The 22,172-nt window shown below is 36.7% G+C and overlaps 1 protein-coding gene across 8 annotated transcripts in view; it reads right to left on the reverse strand.

Annotated features, from left to right (window-relative positions):
* Nucleotides 1-22,172, reverse strand: part of NCOA2 (nuclear receptor coactivator 2) — a 184,580-nt gene that overhangs the window by 57,553 nt on the left and 104,855 nt on the right. For all 8 annotated transcript variants that reach the window (XM_058830789.1, XM_058830791.1, XM_058830794.1 and 5 more), the window contains 2 exons: nucleotides 13,388-13,489; nucleotides 12,334-12,506 (listed from right to left, as the gene is read on the reverse strand). In XM_058830789.1, coding sequence (XP_058686772.1) covers nucleotides 12,334-12,506; nucleotides 13,388-13,470 — 256 coding nt within the window. In that variant the 5' untranslated portion in view covers nucleotides 13,471-13,489. The remainder of the gene's footprint in view (nucleotides 1-12,333; nucleotides 12,507-13,387; nucleotides 13,490-22,172) is intronic.

Raw genomic sequence — 22,172 nt, forward strand, 5'->3', positions numbered from 1 at the left:
ACATACTAGGAAAGAGTATTAATCTAGCCAGACTTTGTTTCTTGAAGCCTAACTCTTCTGTACTCAACCAGCTGTTAAAAGGAAACAGATGACTCCCTTTCTTCGAATGCCACATCGCCATGATTACAAAATATCTGTCTTATTTTAGGATGCTGATAATAAATCTTTGTGACACACCAGATCATCTACAACAACAGGCAAGGATCTTTTTGCTTTTATAAATTGCCACTGACAACTGCATAAGTCTTCAAGAGACCTAATGTGGTCCACAAAAAAGAAATATAATGGATCATGGGTTCCTTACGAGCCCATGAAAAGAAGTTTCCATAATAAAGCATAGGCCAAAATGGAGCACAGATAATTGAAGACAGCTAAGGAAGAACAGAAACAAGTTTAATTTAATGTGTCCATGTTAACATGGATTACAGGGCTCCTACTGTTTCTAATAGTCCAGATTATGGTAGATAAATCTTTTTCAAAAAAGCTCGAAATCATTAAGGACAAGTGAAGTTTTCTTCTAAAAAAGCCCAGTGTTCAGAAATAGAAGCTTGGGCCCCTCTTCTTACTTGTCTAACCCACCATCACAGGCCCCAGCCAAATTTTTCAAGGCAATTTAGAAACAGAAACTTTCCTATTACTGCAAGGAAAGCAGATGGAAAAACAAAACCTTCTTAGAAGAAAGTGTTTATTTCTGCAATTTAGTTATTTACAGGGATTTTTCTAATCCAAGTCCTCTACAAAACTGTACTTAAGATAATTTTCATGTATTTCAACAGTGGCTACATTACTTCAGGTACATTATGAATACAGTGCGAATGTGGGAAGAAAGGTGATGATTATTAACCTGCATTGTTTAAAATATTCTCTAAAATTAAGAGATCTTTTTACATTACCCTAGAAAATCATATCTTGTTGCTATGATTTACATTCAGACAAAGCCACTTTTAACCTCAATTGCAATAATTTTTTCTGTCACATATTAATTAGCAGACATTTTAAAATGTCTGCTAATACCACTGATAGGAACAAATGGGCTCCCTTCAACAGACTGAACTGTACTTAATTAATTGGGTGTTACCGTTTCTGTTTCTCTAATTCAGATTCATGAAGCAGGGATCAGCACCCAGTCTGAAATATGTCAGTATAATCCATAAACAGAAAAATGGTTAAACACTAATGGTCCTGTTTTCTCTCTTTTCTCAGTGAGTTTTATCAGTTCTCTTCTGAGAAGAAACTTGGAGCTGTTTTAACAGCTCTCCAACAGTTCCCCGTGGGCAACCAGGAGCTCAGTGGAAAGGATGCTCCATGCTGTGCTGGCAGGTGCTGCCCAGCAAGCTCTGTAGCCTTGCTGCTCTTCCCAGCCCCAAACTCCTGACATGGCACAGGCTGGGAGTGAGGGGCCCTTGCTGGTCAATCATCACTCTGAATATGCTGAATACATGTAGCTTTAAGCAGGAAATGTCGGAGATTCTGGTCTGCCTCCAGCCGTGTCCCTCCTCGGTATGAAGGCCGGTAATGCAGGTCTGCAGCCAAGCCCGCCCATTACATCAGAAGTGACAATCCAGAACATTTTCCTCCAGTCTCAAATTTACTCACTAGCTTGCAGAAAGGAACATGGACGCCTGCTCCTCATTTTACATTTTACCCATTAGAGCACCAACAGGTGAGATCTTTTACATAACAGCTGTTATTTCCACAGTATTACGTGTTCACCTCAGCCTAAACACTTAAGACTACTGGGGCCAAAGTCCTTATTAAATAAACCAACCAACTAATCCAACAAAAATCCCCACAATAAACAACAGAAGAAACCATACCCCTTCCTTTGGAAAGCATTTAATCTATTGAGATAAAAGATATATGCTCCTTGTCTGAGCTTCAAAGAAAGAGCAAATGGCAATGCCCATGACCATCACATAGCTCAGGGAAAGGAAGAGTATTCTTGCACCATAATTCACAATGACCATGAGAAAGCCAATATCCTCCCTCAGTCATATGTAATAAAAGTTTTACAGACTGGCTTCTCTTCCTGTATCACTGATATAAAAAAAGTAAAGGGGAAAAAGCTTACTGGGCATATTTACATTTTAGATTGCCAACTGCAAACACATAATTATATTTTGAACATTAACTACAATGGCCTGACAATCTATACCACAATGTTCACTTAAAATCAGCACCTCTTGCAGATAGACAGATGGTGGTTCAACTTTCAAGCTCAATAGTAATCACAATAATCTTTGATTTTCATCAGTGTAACACTCAACGACTCATTAGTAACTTTTGTCACATTCCCTAAACTATTTGAGATTTTTTACCGCAGCAGCTAAGAGTAAAAACATTATCAGAGGGATGATAGTGAACGGAATAAAACCGTCACAGGTATGGTGTTGCTGGTCGTAAAATTATGGCTCAAGCCACACCAAAGGCAAGAGACAGCATGACTGGGGAAGATGTGAAAAACAAAACACAAGACAATTACTGAAAAGAGAAAGCAGTACAGGCTTAAAAATAAAGCCCTTAAAAAAATGGAGGAAAATTTGAAAATATAAAGAAAATCCATAATATACAAAACTCCACCTTTGACAATTAGTAACAGGGAGCATTGCATTCAGAGGAGTGAATGGCGATAGGAAGAAACAACTAAAGATAGAAATGAAACCCCAAACATTCAAATATTTCCTTCAACCCAAGATGGCAAAAGGTTTTATACAAAAGTAGCAAGACAGGAAGAATTTTATGTTATTGGCACAAAATACCTTGATATTTTTCCACCAAACATCAAAACAAACAAACCAAGAAAATCTAAATGAGGGTACCTCTAAGTTTTCCAATCTGTATTTAGAAATTACAACCTTGATATCTCTTCCTCTTTTTTTTTTTTAATTTCCAAGTAGATTAAATGTTATATTTAAACACACTTCCTCTTCAGTGTTGAATATAGGCCCACACCTAATCTGTTTCTGGAAGACATCTCCCTCAGAAGAATCATGGGAACTGCAGGTTGCTCCAAGTCTTTCTAGGAAATTGTGCCTCAGGAGAAAAAGTACCAGTATAAGGCTAGTGCTCTCTGTGATCACATATCTTAAGATGACAAGGGACCATTCTACCTGCCTAGCCAGATCTCTGTAACACACCCCAAAATATTTCACCAACTCCTGCATTATGACAAGAACTTCCACCAAATATTTTGAAGAACATTCAGAATTCTTTGCGAGGAATGACAGAACCTACCAATTTCTTCATGAAGTTGCTCCTGAATTCTGTTAACTTCCCATTAAACAATCTGCCCCTTCTGAATGAGTGTCACAAATTCCAGCTGTTAGGCTGTACCCTGCCTTTGTGTGCTGTCCCTCTGTGGGAGGCACACTCCGTAGCTCCATTTTGGCCCTTGCCAGAGAGGAAAGCAAGATGCAGGGACATGCATTTCTGCTCTGAGACAACTTGGGCCTCTGAAGGGAGGTACGACATGGTTGCTTCATCCAAAGGAGCATAAGGATACTTTTTCAGATAACATGGGCATATCTGAAGCATCTCCATTTATGGAGTATCTATTTAATGTATTTATGGTTTATAGAGTTATCCACTTTAGCAGAACTTAATTTATGTACTTTTCTGTCTCCCCTTTCTGGCATTTGCTCTGAGCTTGTGCAAGTTAAAGAAGGGAAGGATAGGTGTGTGTTTAAGCATGCAGTGAATGAATTAAGAGTACTCCTTGTCCTGTAAAATACTTAGAGATGTGCCAACACCCCATAATGATGAAAGCAAACAGAAAGAAATGTATGTATTGACTCGCTAGTTGTTTGTCTGAGGGCATTCACTATGAACTCAGCAGTGCTCATGACAGAGCAAGCAACTGATCACTTGACATGTCTTCCTTCAATCTTCAGTCTGTCATTTTCCCCCAGCTGCCCACTGTGGGTTTTCATAAAAGAAAATGAATGTTGAAGTAGTAATAAATGACTTAATTGTTTTTCATATCCTTGGTGATTTCACATTCAAGGACACCTATTTCCAACCAACTGTCCACATACACAATATTTTACAGCAGTAACAAAATGCATGACTTAGAACAGATGCAATGATCTTGGTTCTAGTTTGAACACAGAGAAGCCTTTGATCAATGCTTCTTCGATGTGCTGTGAATCCACAGGTTTTCAGGATTCGAACATGGTATGAAAGGCATTGCACCCTATTTTGAGTAAATATTATTGCTTTTCAAGCTGCAGTCTTTTAAAAGAAAAGATAAAAGCTGTGTAACAAAAGCTAGATTTCTTAAAATAGATGATCTTTTTTTGACTGAAGTATCATCACTATTCACAGTGAATTAATTTGCTATTCCATAAATTAAGCTGCAGACAGAGAGCCAAGGTAACATGAAGTCTCCTTCATTTACTTGCTTTATGTGCTGCTGAGATTAAGACGTTGCATTCACTAATCTAAACCACACAGCAAGATTTGGTGTTCTACAGTCAGCACCTTTTACACTGCAAACCACCCAGCAACAAGGGACTGAAAACATAATCATTAAGACTCAAATCAGAAGGCTACAGTTCTTTTTCAGCCCTTAAACTCAGCATTTATTTTTTAGCACCTAAACTCAGCCTTTGTTTCTGACCACACCTCTGAAGACAGAACAGCTGGTGAGAAACACGACTCAAAAGCTTAGTCCATATTGTGGAGGGATGGATGTCAGTCTGTATTTCTGTATTTTATTTTCCCCTCAAATAAAAATGCTAAATGAATTTATAATATTTACACTTCATAAGAGATCACATGATAAACTGCAAAAAACCTCCCAAACAAACCTGTAAGATTTTGAAGTTTAAAGTGCTCAGTGACAATTTAAATGCAGTCTGAGAACAATACACTTACCAAGGAGGTGGCCTCCAAAACCCAGAATTTCAAGAGATGTCTCCATCTCCCTTATGCAAGACATTTTAACTACAATCCCAGTAGTACATAGACCATAATATGATCATTACGTATTAAAGTAACTAAACCAAAACTTTAGTGAAAATATTCCTGTAAAGAACAAAGAGGGAACACTTGACACATATCCCCCAAAGAAGGTTAAATATAGGAGAAGCAGCTCAGTTCTTTATAGCATTCTCCAGCATTGGTGTTATCATGCAAAATATTAGATTAGACCTTATCTACACATAAGTTAAGCAACCTCTTACACTGCAATCATCTCTGCAGCTATATAATATGAACAGTCATGCTTTGCTAGGTTGAGTTATTTTTTTTTCCTCATGGACATTCAGAAGTTATAAATTAAAACAAAGACCACAGAAAACAAAGAATATTACTTATATTTATAAGTAGGATGCAAAACAAACAAGAAAGTTTTCCTGCAGCACTTGCCAGTAATGACTATGTCTACCTGGAAAAGACCAGTACCTCAACAGCTAAGAGGAACATTCTCTTTAACTTTGACCCATAGCTTGAACTCAAACTTAGATTTTCAGTCTAAAACTTCAAGCAAATTATCTCTGGCATGGAAATCATCCATCACTGACTGAGCTGAAGCCCATGGTCAAGAGGAATGTCTTGTTAGGTGACAGCCATCACGTGACACCCTGCAACGCCCAACAAAACCAAGACAGCTGTGGGCATTGGCCCAGCTCAGTCGTCCCTGGCACACCTGGACCTGTGTGGGAGTGGGGCCCCACCAAGGACCCATGGTGAGACAGATCCTCTACAACACCTCAAAAACACTGCTCAGGCTCATCACACAGAAATGCTACTGTCATGGTAGGGGAGGAAATGGAAACTCGTGATCAGGAGGGCTTTTCAACAGCTGACTTACTTTTCACAGGTCAGTTTGCAGCCTGCACACTTGATGATCATTTTACCTGTTTTCTTGAAGCAAGAGAATCACAGAACTACAGATGGGCTTGGGTTGGAAGAGAGAGTTAAAGATCACTTAGTCCACCCCTCTCACCATGGGTAAGGACATCTTTCACTAGACCAAGTTGCTTAAAGCCCCATCCCATCTGGCTCTAAACACTTCCAGGGATGGTGTATCCACAACTTCTCTGGGCAACCTGCTCCAGTGCCTCATTACCCGCAAAATAAAGAACTTCTTCTTTATGTCCAATCTAATTCTATCCTCTTTCCACTTAAAACCACTGCCTCTTGTTCTGGCACCACAGGCCTCAATAAGACATCTCTCTCTGTCTTTCTGGTAAGTCCCCCCTACAAACTGAAAAACTGCAATGAGGTCTCCCCAGAGCCTTCTCCACCCCATGCTGAACAATCCCCCTCTTTTAATTGTCTGATCACAGTGTGGCCACAGGTACGTCATAAAATGTCTTCAGCTATTATTCAGTAAGTAGTATTAATTACATTATAACACAGAAGAATCTTAATATAGTGAAAATGCTTTAGCTTATGTGTAGATATGGTCTAATCTAATATTTTGCATGATACACAGCTCCAATAAAATAAGCAAACACCAGGAAGCTTCCCACTTGATGGCTCTGCTGGCCAATGATACATTTCATCAGATGAAGAAAAGAAACTGATGGTGTACATTACCTAAAACCACTTTAAATTCTTCAGTGAATCAGTAGTTCTTTGGAGCCAATGCAAGTAGTAAAGTCAATATAAACTGCATATTTAGCTAGAAAACTTTACAATGTACAGAGGAAGATCAAAGACACTTCCAGTGCATCACTCCCAGCTGTAGGTAGATAGCAAAGCAAACTCAGTAATAGTTGTTGTTTTTTTTTTTTTGTAAATGCTCTGCATAAATTCCATGACTTCAAGCACAAATTCCTGTGATACTTAATTCAGTCTTAAAATCCTATCAGACTGAAAATACAGTATATACAAATAGTGATAGCCATGTAGAATTCCTTCAAAAGTAAAAATATTCAAAAACTGGCATAAAATTAGAATAACTCATCTCAAATATGATTAATAAAAAAATATAATTACAATAAAATTGACCCAGTAAAATATTTGCAAAACAAAAACTAACAAACAAAACACAAGTCTGCATATGCTCTCTTGCCTTAATATCCTGATTTTGCAAGATATTTATGTACATAACTTTGAACCTTTAAGTAGTTCCACTGACTTAACAGGGAATACTCATCTGCTTAAAGTTAGGCAGTTGCTTAAATACCTTGTGAAATATGAATCTAAACTCAGATCTGATAAAAGTAGCAGCAGCCAAAACAACACCTCATTACAGCATTAAGACCATGCTGCTTTCTTTTAGCAAGCAATTTTACTTGCATACTGGTGCTGGAGGCAACAATACACTATCTGCTGGAGTGCCCCTGTGATTACATAGTACTGCTACAGGGAAGCAAAAACTGGTTTTACTATCAAATGTGAAACCAGAAAAAGAAGATAAATAGGATTAACAACAAGCCCTCTTTTTAAGTTTATACAGGTTTCCATGCATGTCTCTCTTAATCAAGCACTTCTCCCTCTCCCAACACTACTTTGCTTTCACAGGGTGATTCATTCTGTCCAAGGTCTGTCTTTTAAGGCTATTCTGAAAACAAGACCTGTTTCACAACTCAGAAGTGTACATTAACAGCTGTTGCCACCCAATATCCCTTCCCTGAACCACTGAAAAGCTGATCTACAGAACACAAAACTTCTTCAGAAACTGGTGACACATGAAAACTGGACTGCAGGAAAATGGAAGTGATATAAAATTGTATTTGAGGATACTTTACCACAGTAGATTACATCCCACTCTAAGTGAATCTAAATAAGACAGGTAGATGCCATCTTAAAAAAATACTACAGAAGACAGAAAGGCTTGGAGAATAGCAGAGAAATAAGAGACGGAGACCTGGCTTTTAATAAAAGAAATTCAGGGGACTTGAAAAAAACAACAACCTCACGTCTTGTACTTGTGTCAGGATGCATTCCTCAGCACTCCAACCAAAGAGGTCAGAGGAGACTTAGCTGGAGAAACTGCTGAAGAAGCTTAAGGTGATCTTCAGTATCCCCCGTACCTACTGCATTGCTGATATTTAGACAGGAGGCTAAAAGCACAACTAGATAATGAAGAAAATGAAGTTTGGAAGTCTGAAGTAAGAGTTGTTCAAACAGTGAAATGCGACAAATAGTCTCTGCTTTAAAAGACAAGTTATTTACCTGCTGAGACTGGGGCCAACATGACAGATAAAAGGAGCTGCAAACTAAGGGAAAGGGTTTTTTAATTTTTATAACCTGCTTTATTTCCAAAAGAGGAAGAAAAAAAACCAAAAACCAAAACAAAACAAAACCCCACAAAACCCAGCAAAACAGAGACAAAGCAGTCCAAAAAATAATGAGAAAAAATCCCCGTACCATAATGAGGAAACTCAGCCTGGTGACAAGAATGAAGAAAAAGGACTAAAATCAAATGAGATTGATGGGAAACAGTTCAACTGATTGTCAACTAAGGAAGAAGAAAAGTCAGATTACTTTTATTTGCTGTCAAAATTGTGTGGTCTTCAGATATGAGAAAACATTTTCAGCAGTAGTTATAGAATAGAAATTAGTGTCTTAAATGCTGAAGTTGTTTCTTAAAATAAGATAGGATCCTAAAATCAATCAGACACTATTTTACTAAGCATATTGTTTAAGTACAATCAAATGGCTTTATAGTTTCTTGCCTGTCTGCCATATAAAGGAACCAATTCCCAATGGTCTTTACACTTGCCTAACACAAGCTTTTTAAATAAAGCATGTGCAAATCAGAACTTACTTGCTTGTACACATTACAAACACATCTGCTACATATATGACTATTACTCTTTCCAAGAAACTTAACATGGACTGCAAACAACAGGAGAGCTTACACTTCAAAGAACATGTAACACAACTGCTCCAAATTACTTCTATGTTATAAATAAAAAAACTGAATGAATCTTTTCCCAAGTGCTTGAAACACAAGTCTCAACTCCCAGTAGAGATATCCACTTAAGATTTACATGAATACAACTTCTGTTTCATCTTCATGCCATAATCACAATTTTTCATCTCCTCTGGACATTCACAAAATCTCTATCCTATCATTGTAAGATAATATGATAAAAGTCCTCAGAAGAAAATTAAGCTTTTGTAAAAGAACTTGTCATCACTTTCCCAAGTACTAAAACCATTTCAAAATCCAGATGAAAACTTCATGCAATGGTTACATCTTCCAAATATCTTAAATTCTTTTAATAAATTCAGCTTTACATATGCATTTAAAATTTGCCTTCAAATTGTAATAAACAGAAACTCTAACATACCACAACTTAGGAATCTTTGAAGTATATACTGTGAGAAACGATATAAAGATAACAGATAAAGTATTCCAAGTCTATATTTCCATATAAAATAGATCAGGATAACATTATACTAAATTACAGAGTATTAAAGCAAAAGATCTATTACTTTTTTCAGCTACCAGCCCAGTTAGCTTGACATGGGAAACATATATCAATCTGCATTGCATCCTTCCTTGTTCTCATTCCTAGAACCTAGAATAAAGTTTCCTTGACAAATCTCAGTAGCAGCAAGAAAAGTTGTTGCTTTCAGCAGCTTTACTACTTTACCTTAATAAAGGTATTTACAACAGACTGTGCTTTTGTAAGTAATTAGATCTTCATGTGCAATTCAAATTTTTAGTATTTATTTCCAAGAAACAACCTCTTCACTAAAACTTCTAGATAAGAAAACTGTAAATTCAGTTCTCACTGATTTAATCTAATCTGCTTTGGAAGAAATGCAGGGCAGACCCAGTGTGTGACCACTAAGCCATCTTAATATGTCCATGTCAGTGTAGAATCACTGAAGAGTTTCAGGATGTTTATTTAGTTTTGTCCTACAAGTATTCTGCATAAGACTAAAAATCAACAAAAAAACTGTAATAAAATATTATTTTTAACCTGAGTCGCATGGCACTTCATGCAAGTATAGCATTATTTTAAAGACTTTTTTTTAGAAATACACAAAGCAAGTTTTTGACTGCTGTCAAGGTGTTCTAACAGGTCATGACAGTGGAAAACCAATCAGGAAGATTTGTAACAACCTAAAAGTTAATACATTTAAATGATGAGCATATCTAAGTGCAGGATTCCCAATGTGAGGTGATAAACTACCTATAAAACATGAGAGAGCAATAGTAATAGCCTCACTGGGTCTTCAACCTGTTTGCACTGTTTATGTCAGGTTTTTTGTGGCACTCAACAAAAGTACAGAGGTACACTGTACTGTTTGTGCAATCTGGACATTTAATATATGTAAGACATTTTTGTTAATGAAAAGCCTCTTCCAAAATAATATTGCATTTCAGACTATGCTGTCATTTGAATTTTTCTTAAAAGCAAAAGCCTTTTAAATTTGCTATTACAAAAAACAGAAGTACCTTCTATGTAGGAATAGGTATCAAACCTTTATCAGCTCAAAGGAATAATTTCAAATATTCTGATCTTTATGTCTAGACCCTGAGATGTTATTAATGACCACCTTGAAGGCCTCAGTGTTTTGCAGTGCCCCTTAAAGAGCCTTAAAGTCAGTCTGTACCAGCTGTTTTATGTGAATACCCAGTTACCAGAACATCTAATTGTCCGCAACTGAAAAACCTCATGTAACAAATCAATATCAAAAAGAGCAATTTAGTGTCTTTATTGCTCAAGGGTTGCAAACTACTTCTACCTGTTGAAATAAACAGTGCTCACAGTAGTTTAGTCTGTCTTCAAACTGTATATTCAGTTGGTTTTCCAGTAAGACTTTATGACCTTAAAAAACAAACTGCACATTCAGCTTTGGCACAATTCAGGCGCATGACGACATTTTACATATAACTTGGTCTGGTGAGTGTGAATATTTTATTCTAATAATTATAATAGTAAATATAATTATAATATAAAACTATTGTTATCACATTGGTCCTAAACAATAAAACCCTTGATTTGACAAAGTTACTGTGAGTTAGAGCCAGATTTTCAGACTAGATTTTCTAGAACTGCTAGCAGATTTTCCTTTGTGCACCCACTTCCTGGGAAAACACAATTTTTTTGTCCTTTTCCTTTTCTCAGGTAAAGGTAAGGAGTATATGTTGCTTGGTGACAGCAAAAAAAATAATTTAAGAATCAATTTGATAAAAGGATGAAAAAAATAGCGATAAAGAAGATCTCAAGAGACAGAAAGGTGCAAAACAATGGTAGGCACTGTGTCAGGTTAACAAGTACACTTCTAATATGGGGCATGGCAACATCACTAGAATATCCACTTTAAAAATCCTAGCAACCTAACAGCAAAAGGAAGAGAACAAGCTGAGAAATAGGAACACTCCCTAAGATTAATCAGTTAGAGCCACTTTGGAGGCAGTTGACACAATCTGACTCTTTGCACTTTCCATTTAGCTTTGAATATACTGATGTCTAAAACCATAGATCTACTTATATATTTAGATAATTATGTATCTAAATTATTAAACATGAAGTCTTCAATTTTATAATTTTACACAGTATGGAAAAGGAAGAATTATTTTCCCACAGAAAAGCGAAAAAGTGCAAGACATGTAAAGCATTTGAAAATCAAAGGAATCACTCTAAACACAGTTTACAAAGAGATATACATCTTCTACATTAAAAGAAAAATGATATGCACCCAGCGTAAGAATTTCAATCTGCCTCAAACACCTGCAATGTGCCTGCCTAGACAGACCTGTGCCACAAAACCCACTTTCAAAAAAATTAAAGTTTCTAAAAGATTTGGGTTTTCTCTTTGAATAGGAAATATACCAAAAGAAAAGAAATACAAAACTAATCTTCTAGACAAACAACAGGAAGAAAACTGTCACGTTCTGTGGTTTACATTTATAACAGGACCCTATCTAGAGATTAGAATAGTTTCAAATCTATTGTAGTTGAGGATATGATGTCATCATTTAAAGGACGCAGATAATTTAGTCCACAATATCTATTCATACCAACAAAAGAAAGCAAAACGAATATGCAGAACACTTACATACCCCACGCTCCTGGATTATTTCTCTTTTGCATGGATTCATCATCCATGTAAGAGTATGTGGTTTTTTTCCTCAAAGCCATCTGATAGTTAACTTTTGTGGAAGTGATTTCAATTCCACTACATGCCATCAGGCTGACCGATCTTCCCTCTCCCTAAATTTTCAGTGAAGCTTATTTTATAAATACTGAATATGATACTTAGCACACTCTATTCACATGACTGTAGAGCATTATTCATTCCTGATTAATGAAAAACATGGGAATTTGCTAAAGAAAAGCTGAAGAGACTATCAGGTTAGCCAAAAATAAAATAATCAACACAAAATATTCAAAGTCAATTAATTAGTCTTCTTACCTTGTTCTTTTATCTGACGAATTTGCTTCACAGTTTCTTTCAAGATTGCACATTTGTCAGGTTTAAAGTTAAAGTTGTCAATATCATTAAAATTTGCAAAAATCAGCTCTGCAAGTTCTTCAATGTATTTATTCTCTTGCTCACGATTGCGTTTCTCAGTGCTTCTTTTAGGGCTGAAAGAGGAGTTTATAAAAATGCTGTCTTTAATGTCAGTTTACTTGCCTTGTGGCCAACTCAAAGATGATTTCAAAAGATTTGACAGTAGTTTAACAAAAACAGAGAGAGAACTGCCCTCTCTCACTACTAAAATATAACTTACAAGTTTCTCAAGCAGAAAGGTTTCCTCTGGAACAAGGAAAAGAGCATTAGAAAAGATGTCACTTATTTTTTTCCGAGCACTCATGTTTTTGTTTTGAAAGAGGATTGGGATTAGAAACTGAAAACACAAGATTATTTTGGGGGAGTGGGGAAGGATTTGAATATTTACAAGCATCCCTCCCACATGGGGTTGAGAATCCAAAGAGTATTATATAGTGATTGTATATGAGAAAATAAACCAGCTTAGTTAAACTGAGCAATCCATACTCCCTGCCTCCTTGTGAACACTCTTTAGATGATGAATGAGTCGTTATGCTTTAAAATGTATTTCTGTTGGTTACAGAGCTGCTCTAAAGCTGGAAAATATTTTACATGACCTAGATTATAATGTACAACAGAGGTGGTAAAAAAAATCTCAGATTGACAAAATGAGTGACTGAAGACTTCTTACAGTGAAAGCTAAAAAAGATTTTTACATCTCTCCTAAACTGTCACCAAAATTCTGCATTTTGACACAATACTGGATTCAAAAATAAACAAACAAATAATAAAAAAAGAGAATAGTTCCCATCCCCATCCCAAACCCTCAATAACACAGAATGACTGCAATAAAGTAGTTTGGCACTGACTTCTCTTTGCAAGAATGTTGTTTGTCATCTTCCAACTGGAAAACAGAAGCACATGTAACATTTTTTTAACTCATTCTCTTAATATTTCCAGAAGCAAATGGTCTAACCTGGGTCCAACCTGGTCGGGATCCTTGCGCTTTCTTGACTCTGCTCTGGATGGGTCAGAGGTATTTTCTCCCATCCCACTCATCTTGAACACATATCAGCAACTAAAAGGAAAAAAGTACAAGAAAGGGTTATGGTGGAAAAGTCTTGAGTTCTCAGTTCATATTTCCAAGTTTCTCATTCTATGCTCATCTAAGATTTTACTTGGCAAATCCATAATCCGAAATAGAGCTTGTTTGAAAGACACCAATAAATCCACTGTGTTTATGACCCCACAAAATGCCACACAAAACTCCTTGAGAAGAAAATTTGTGCTGCGCAAGTAAAGCATTATAATCTCTTTGATTGTTACCAGTTACATAAGAAGAGATAAATATATTTTATGCCTGGGTTGCTGTATTTTCATAGCAAATTTGCAAGGTTGAATGATGAAAGACAAAGAAAAAGCCATAGAGCCATACAACAAGAAAAATACAGCAGAACTAAAATACATAAAATAAAACATGTGTCCCAGCTACATGAAAAGGTAGCACATGAAGCTTTAGTTAAAAATCAGAAGATAATGCCTGCAAAGTACATGTATAAAACTGTAGAAACAGAACATCTGTCAGCACTAGGGATCGCTGATGAACTGATAAATATTTTGTATTTTGTATAATCTACCTCATAAGGAGGGTACCTTGTCAAGCTAACGTAGTAAAACAACACAAGCTCATAATCTGTGCAATAAACAGACTGTGGAAATCCTGCCCTGCTCCGAACTGTTGGTTTCCCTTTGCCCTGTAGAAGCACATGAAACTTGCCCACCCCAGATTACATATTTCTCAACAAGTACCAATATTCTAGAGGCAGAAATCATCAGAGAACATAGGAAGACGATATAAATGATCAAAAATTCATGCAAGATGGGGCAGTCCCAGCTCAGCATCTGCCTAGTTGCTGGCAGTTTTATGAGGATGATGGCAGAGAGGTGTTGCTGGACATTTCAGAGAGCTCCTGTATTGTTTGGGATTAGCAGAAAAAGAAGAATGAGGGCCATGAAGGAGGTGAGTGTATCCAGGAGGTGATTCATACCATACTAAAATAAGAGCTGGAGCCTGTAATTGTATGATCATTTCACTTTGGCATAAAGTGGAAATCAGGTATCAAAACAAGGGAGTTCACCACCTTCAAGTCCTTCATTTCTGTCCCACCAGTTCCTTTCCCTGCTGGCCTGGTCAGTCATGCACTGAACCTAATGAGTGAGCTGCCAGGGGTTAAAGACACAGTGCCCTTCCCTTTTTCTTTTTGACATTTTTTTTAAATCTAGCAGCAAGCCTGTGTTGGTAATCAGATGTTCACACTGGAAATCCCAATGAGCCAACCGAGTGAAGACATTGCAGATATTGGCAGAAGCAGCCCAAAGACTAAGGTCAAAGCAGTTAATGCTGAGAAAGGCTACTCACTGAAACCTGAGCAAGCAAATGATGAGTTGAAGCCATCTCACATTCAGAACTAACCACCACCTAACACTGCCCTAAATTAGAAGTAAAAATAAAAAATAATTTCATTTTACTGAAAGTAAATTTCACAGAATATTCTGAGTTGGAAGGGACCCAAACAGATCACTGAGTCCAACTGTTAAGTGAATACCAGGATCAAATCCACAACCCTGGTGTTACTAACTCCATGCTCTGACCAACTGAGCTGATCTCAGTATTTTTTTAACCATTTTGAGCAGAGAGGGAAGTTATTTCCCTTCTTCTAGATACTGCTCAAGTTCAATGTATCATGCTGTAACATATAGCTTCCATCTGCTCTTTGACACGAATGGTATCAGATTGTATTTGAAAGATATCTGAATTACCTTTTCTCTACTGAGTCTATACATGCATATCAATATCTACATATACATACATGCTGCTATTATTTTGAGAAGACCCCACTGCAGAAGAGCAAGAAGGCCGTGGTTCTGCGGCAGAGCAGACACAGCTCTCAAAGGGAAGCTGTGAAGGATGGAGTACTACAGGAGTAGCTGGATAATATATATATGTATATAATACATACATTCATAGATTAGGAGCCAAGCACTTCCTTGCAACTTCACAACTATCACAAATAAGAGCTCCGAGGAAGGTGTAAGATACTATTAAGGAAACTGACAATATTTAAACAGAAGTTTTGTCAGTGGAGAGCTGGAACTGTCCTTGCAGCTCTGTTTCAATAACTAAACTTTTCACTGACCAAGGTAAGAAAAAATTGTCAGCATGATGAAAGCTGCACATTCCCAAGATCTGATCTCTCATCTAGACTCAGATGGTGACCTAAAGTTCAGAAGAACATTAGGCTGGGGAATCCCTTCATTTTTTATGCTTCCCAAGTAATACCTGAGAAATGTAAATCAGCTGTTTTTCTTGAGAAAAACAAGCATAACAATTCACAAATACCTGTCAAACCTTCAACAGTCATCTTCTCACTCCCTTTCCCTCCCAAGTAGTACGAAGGTAAACATTTAGGGTGGACACCACTCTATAAAACACCTTCCTCCTCAAGAAAGCATACAGAACTGACATGATACAATATTTCTCATGGAACTTGCTGTCATTGTTACTGACAGCTTTCCTACCTACTCTGTCAGACCTACTTTAAAGGGAAGTTTTATTTTTGTGGAAACCAAAGTTTCACCGGTAGCTCCACCAATGCATAAATCAATTCTTGCATTCACACTGATGCTCTTCTGTAGGAATCCCACTAGGTCCACACTATCAGCCTTTGGAGGACATATTAAAACTCATCTCCCACCATAAACTCTAGAATTTATCCTTCTGTATTATGGGGAACATAAGTGGTAACATAATTACAAAACTAGCACCTTCTTCTCTCCTTATTAAACACAGCAAATAGTTGTAAACAAATAATATATGTATTTATTTTATTTTGTTTGCACTGACAGGCTATTACATCTTTTTCTCAGAAGCATTACCAGTTTATTCTTAGAATGAGTTACCCATTTCTTTCTCACTCATCATAATTTATTTCTGGAAATATACCACCTACTACCACTACCATGTTTGCTTTCTGTTCTCCTTTATGTCTTAACTAAAAATCATGTTCTATACCCCAAAGATTTTTATAGGCCATTTTCTTGTCTTGTAGGTGACTGTGCTCCAGAGCAGAATGTAAAATTCAGAGATAGGTTTCCTGGAAAGTGGAGAGCTAGGCAGATGATATTAAAGAGATCTAAAAAATCTCAAAGGCTAAAATGAAAGTCACTCATCCCTATCTAGCAAACAGTACTAAAATCAAAAGGATGTGCCCCAAACCCTTGTCTCCCTAGGTATTTAGGGTCTGACTGGGATAGTTAAAAAGTCAGGTTTTCTTTTGGAATTCAGAAACTAAAATCTATTCTCTAGTTAGGAGAAATGAGGAAGAATCAACTTTTAGAAGGTGTGGATAGAGTCTTCTGTAACACTGTCTTAACTGAAACAGCCAGAAACTGGGTGATGGAGATGGAGTTTTCAGAGAGAGCTCCCATGCCTGTGTTTCCCACCATGCAGGACAGCCTCCTGGGCACTAGGCTACCTGCTGCAAAAGCTGGATGTTTAAGAAGCAAAGAGGGCAAGGCTGATCAACTCTTGCAGTGCAGAATCTTTAGGGGTGTGGTCTATACCACTAAACTCACGAGTAAGCAGTTCAAACACTGGAGACAGAGGGATTGAGGTTTAACTCCCTTTGGCTGAGGAGGGTAGCAAAGCTCCATCTCCCATTTCTCAGCAATGACTCTAACAAGTCAAAGAGGCAAACATTCTCCCAGTTTCCTTGTGTCTTTTAAAAAGAAAGCAGCTGTTTCACATATTTTTCCATGCGCTAATTCACAATGAAGGCCAATGCATACTGCTAAATGAAGAACTTGAGAAGGTTTAGGTACCTCAACAAATTTAATGTGTAAGTACTATGCACAAGCAAGAAACTAAAACTACATTTCCCTGAAGAAACTACTTCTGGGCACATATAGTATCAAGGAACAGGGCCCTGGGAATCTTCCAAGCAAGAAACAAAAAATGTCATGATTTTTTACTGAATTGATAGATGATTTTTAGACACAGAAATAAACATCTGTGGACTGAAGCAGCTAAATAACATATTAAGCTTTTTGGTTTCTGCCTTCCTCCATACATATTAACTAATCTGTATCAAAATGTCTTGGTTGTTAATTATTACCAACAGTTTTACACAACAGAAACATTCAGAACATTATATAATTCAGTATTTTAAAAACAGAAGTAAGGAATTTTTAAAGCACTTTTAGATATTCCTAGGTTCCTGAATCACTCAAAGAACTTTTCTGAACCACTCATAGAACTTCTCAGCTGAGAAAACGGAAGTCCCACATTTGAAGTCTGAATTTTTCCAGGGAGCATGACAATTCAAAACTAAAGACATTATGAATAGAATGACAAGTCAGAGACTCAAAGTTTTACTCCAGTAAACTTCCCCTTAAGGGAACTTAGATTAGAAAGCTGCATTTATCCTGCTCCACTGATCTTTTTATACATCTCTACAGGAATTTTCAGAAAGAAGAAAGATAAAGAAATTAAACCATTCAATCTATTTGATGTTTTAGAAGTAGTGGAAATGTAATATCAGCTCTATCACATACAAATACAAAAATCAAGAAAATGTTGGTAAGGGTTCTTCAGCAAGGTATAGAAAAATGATTAACCAAATTGGAAATTAGTAAAAACAAAACCAGCAGTAATCACTGCTTTGAGGAGAGATAAAAACATGCTTGATAATGAAAAAAATGAGCATCATGATATGTCATATACTGAACTAAGTAAGTTCTCTTTTAAAAGAAACTGTCTTACCAAGTTAAATTTGAATGCATGTCTCGCAGAATGAATTGTCATGTAACACCAGGCCCTCCCTTTTTCATTGTGTAAGTTGTTTGAGAGCTGTATTACACTCCAAAATACAAACATAATATCCCAGTGTGGAATTGGTATTTTGCCTTCAGTGATGGTAACAGATTCTTCTACTCTATATTATGTTTTTTTCCATGTGTCCTATCCCAAAAAAATACCAGAACTGCAACAATAACTAAGACCTGAACTTCTAATGCTGACTTAAGCTTCAATTCCACTGGGCATAAATGAGCAATAGAGCAATAGAAATATAAATACATTCACTGTAGCATTTTCCTACAAGGAAGGAGATAATTAGAGAATCAGATATATTATTACTAAAAATATCCAAAGTACTAATTTTACTCTCCTACTGATGACCCGTAACAACAGGACATCTCAGGTAACTTAATATTTTTTTCCTATTTATATTTAAGACCAGAAGTGCATTTTCCCTCTCTTTTCATTTCATTACCACAGGCCAAAGCACCCAAAATACTTGTAAAAAAACCACTGGCTAATTATTCCAACTGTTAAATGTAAATCACAAACACTGAAAAATTAAATTTAAAATATTTAGGAGAGTACATATTAGTAATTACATTCATTGACACCTAACCAGTTTCTACCACACCCTGGGAGACTGAAATAACAGAGTCTGAAATATGCTTAAATTCTTTTTTCTTTTATTTTCTTGGGGTTTGTTTTGTTTTTGTTGTTATCAGTTATAAAACAATAGTCTTTGCTCTTGTCGTGAGAGCACATCCTCCTTTACATCCTCCACCAGCAACTGCTAAAGTTGGAGTACACAGAGAGACTTAACTTAATTATAAAGCAATAGTAAACATCCATCTTTCAAATGGGAAAGAAAAGCAGAGGCACAATGAAGTGGGAGACAGGAAAATAGCTGAAATCACTTGTGTGAATTTTTACATCTCTTCAACTCCTCAAATGTCATGAAGGAACATGGCATGCAGAATAAGTTTTCCAACACTGATCCTCAGCACCAGTGAATTCAGTTAATCATCCAGAGTCAATGTAGAAGAAGATAATGTGCATTTTATCTCTTATCAGAACAGGCCATCTTCCAAACAAGGCCTGTTAAACTGTCAGATTTATTATAAGCCTAACAAATGCAGTTAAAGAATAAATGAGGATTACACCTTCAAAGCCGCTAGTTCAACCTGAAAAGTAGCAAACAATAGGTAAAGTACCATATAGTGGACAATCAGGTAGCAGTACTATACTACCACCCCTCCAGCCCACCAACACGTGAAACTAGTGTACATACAACCTATACATATCAAAGAGATTTACTAAAGCCAGTGTTTTACTGAGTAACAAACAGAAAAATACTGCTGACTGACCAAAAATACTACAAGTCAGTGAAAAGTTTGGTAAAAAATTTTCTTTAACAGCTGATTTGAAAACAACAGCTTATAATTCTGTGGTTGTTTACTCAAAACATACAGCCATTATAGCTCATCCTTTTTTCCTGTGAAGTTGCCATGACTAGAAAACTTTCTATCTCAGTTTCAAGATTAGAAATGTACTCTGCATAACATTAATTCTGGTAGAAGCCAGAGGAAAGTTGGAAGTCACATGCAAATTCTGATTCTTCACATTTTTTCCTACTTATGAACTCTTTTTTTCACTGGCTTCATTTCAGAACTGGAAAATATTTAGTATTGATACATACTGCAGTCTTCAACCTTTTCGAGGAAGGCAATGCTTGCTAGCCACTTTCCCAGCCGCCAAAGGAAATCGCTGTCAGAGGCAGGATAAGATATTAGATCAGAGAGGGGGGGCCCCTGGAGCCTAAGGCCAACCTTTCCTTGGTCAGTTGAGGAGGAACTTTAACTCCCAGCACGTTCCACGGGAGCACCTGTCAGAGTCACAGGCAGTGAACACAGCCCACCCGCCCCACGCGCTGCGCCGCACTTGGAGAAGCTCAGCCTTTTCGCACGCAAACTCGCTTGGCACAGGTGCCCTGACAAATCCAGACAGATATGAAGAAGCGTTTGAAAATTAATAAAAAAACAGGAGGCGAAAATCAATGGAAATAAAAGGAACAAGGGGAAAAAAAGACTTCATAGTCTGATAAAATAAGATTTAAGCAAGAGATCCACTACTAAGAAATGTGACAGAGACGTTAAGATATATTAAAACAACCTCCTGAATCCCTGGTATAAGTAAGCCACATCCTCTGCAACCAACTTACATATTCCTGTCCTTCACCACTAAACACCTGGAATACCAAACAAAACAATGTTAATTTGCCAAAATAAACAAGATGTCCAATACCTTGGTTGGTGATCGTAACATCACATTAAAAACATAAACTGATTTATTTAAGGGTATGCTTCTTTCTCAAAACAGCACTATCACTTTTACTATAGATGAAGCTGTCTAAAACCTACAACAGTCACACAGTACAAAGCAAAAAGGGAAAACAGAATTTCTGTTCCTTTCAGGAAGGTAACAGCAGCAAGTTGAAAGACTCTAGTCACCTTTAAAGGATTTGTATTAAAATCTGACATGCACCTGTAGCCTCTTCTATCTTTTCTATTCTTTTTATTTTAAAGACAGTCTATTACAGGTAACATTAAAACAAGATTTATGGCAGTATTTACCAAGCTCTACTTTATTCTTCAACTCCACAAACTATAACTAAGAAAAGAAACATAATTTTCTTAGAAATGCCATTGAGCCCATGTATAAAAGAACTGAAAACTGGCTCCAACACCTACTACTCACATTTTTAAGCTGAAGGCTCCTTCCTCAATCTTTTCCCTCACTCCTGTATAATGGCTTTAGAGTGGTGTACTAGACAGTAAGAAGACAACATACTCCATTTGCAGCCTGAAAGCCAATAATGCTCATGAATTTTTTACCTGACAGACACTTCAAGATGCCACTGGGAAGATTGTCTAATAAACACATTAGGCTGCAAATGGGCGGCAGCAGCTCTTTAACACATGCTGTAACAATCAAATAAATGGCTAACATTAATGTTCAGTGTTACAGACTTTTTTTAATATGACTTTCTGTAAAATCCACCTACATCTTGAAGGAGAAAGAGGTTTTTCTCAGCTACTCAAACCCACAGGTTTAAGAAACCCTCAGTTCTGCTTGAGACTTTGCCAAAACCCCTCCAAACTGACCCCAGCACTGTAGGCTGGCTCCTACCTTCTGTATTCCCATAGGCTAAGGCTCTTAACAGAGCCACTCACTCAGCTGCTTATGGATTAGGCTACGTCAGCACCTCTAATATGCCCAGGAATAGCAAAACCAGGCTCTAATAAAACTACAGAGGAAAAATATCAGAAGAAGGAAGTACCTTTTTTTTTTTTTTCTTAATATACTACAGGTTTGCTTAATTTCTACTTTTAGAGAAGGAAAAGATCTGTTTTCATCAAAACACTGTCGAAGAGGAAACAGGTGTTACTACCGAAAAAACCTTCAAGACTGTATTGCAATTTCAGGTCTGGGTTTCTATTTCTCTAGTTATCAAGAATTGTTTGTGACTCTCAGTACTCAAGGACAAAATTTGCAGGTTAATATCACTAAAACTTCCCTTTAAACACAAAATTAAATAACAAAATATAATGCCAGAATATATACATATCTATCTATGTCACTCTTACTACATCCTTTTGTTTGTATTAGGTAGGTAGCTAAGTCAAAAAACCAAACCTGAAGTTATTCTAAATCCATTCAGCCTTCTATGATGCATTTAATAAGTATTAAACTATGGCTACAAAAATACTAAGCCTATAAACATTTGCTTTGGAAAAGGAGTCCAAATTCCCACAGAAGTTGTTTATTTAATCTAGATTTTTCTCTCATAGTTCACAATTATTAACAACTTATGAGACTGATTTTGAAGCTTAGTGTTTCGTAT

The sequence above is a fragment of the Poecile atricapillus genome, chromosome 2, assembly GCF_030490865.1.
Source record: "Poecile atricapillus isolate bPoeAtr1 chromosome 2, bPoeAtr1.hap1, whole genome shotgun sequence".
Classification (NCBI taxonomy): Eukaryota; Metazoa; Chordata; class Aves; order Passeriformes; family Paridae; genus Poecile; species Poecile atricapillus.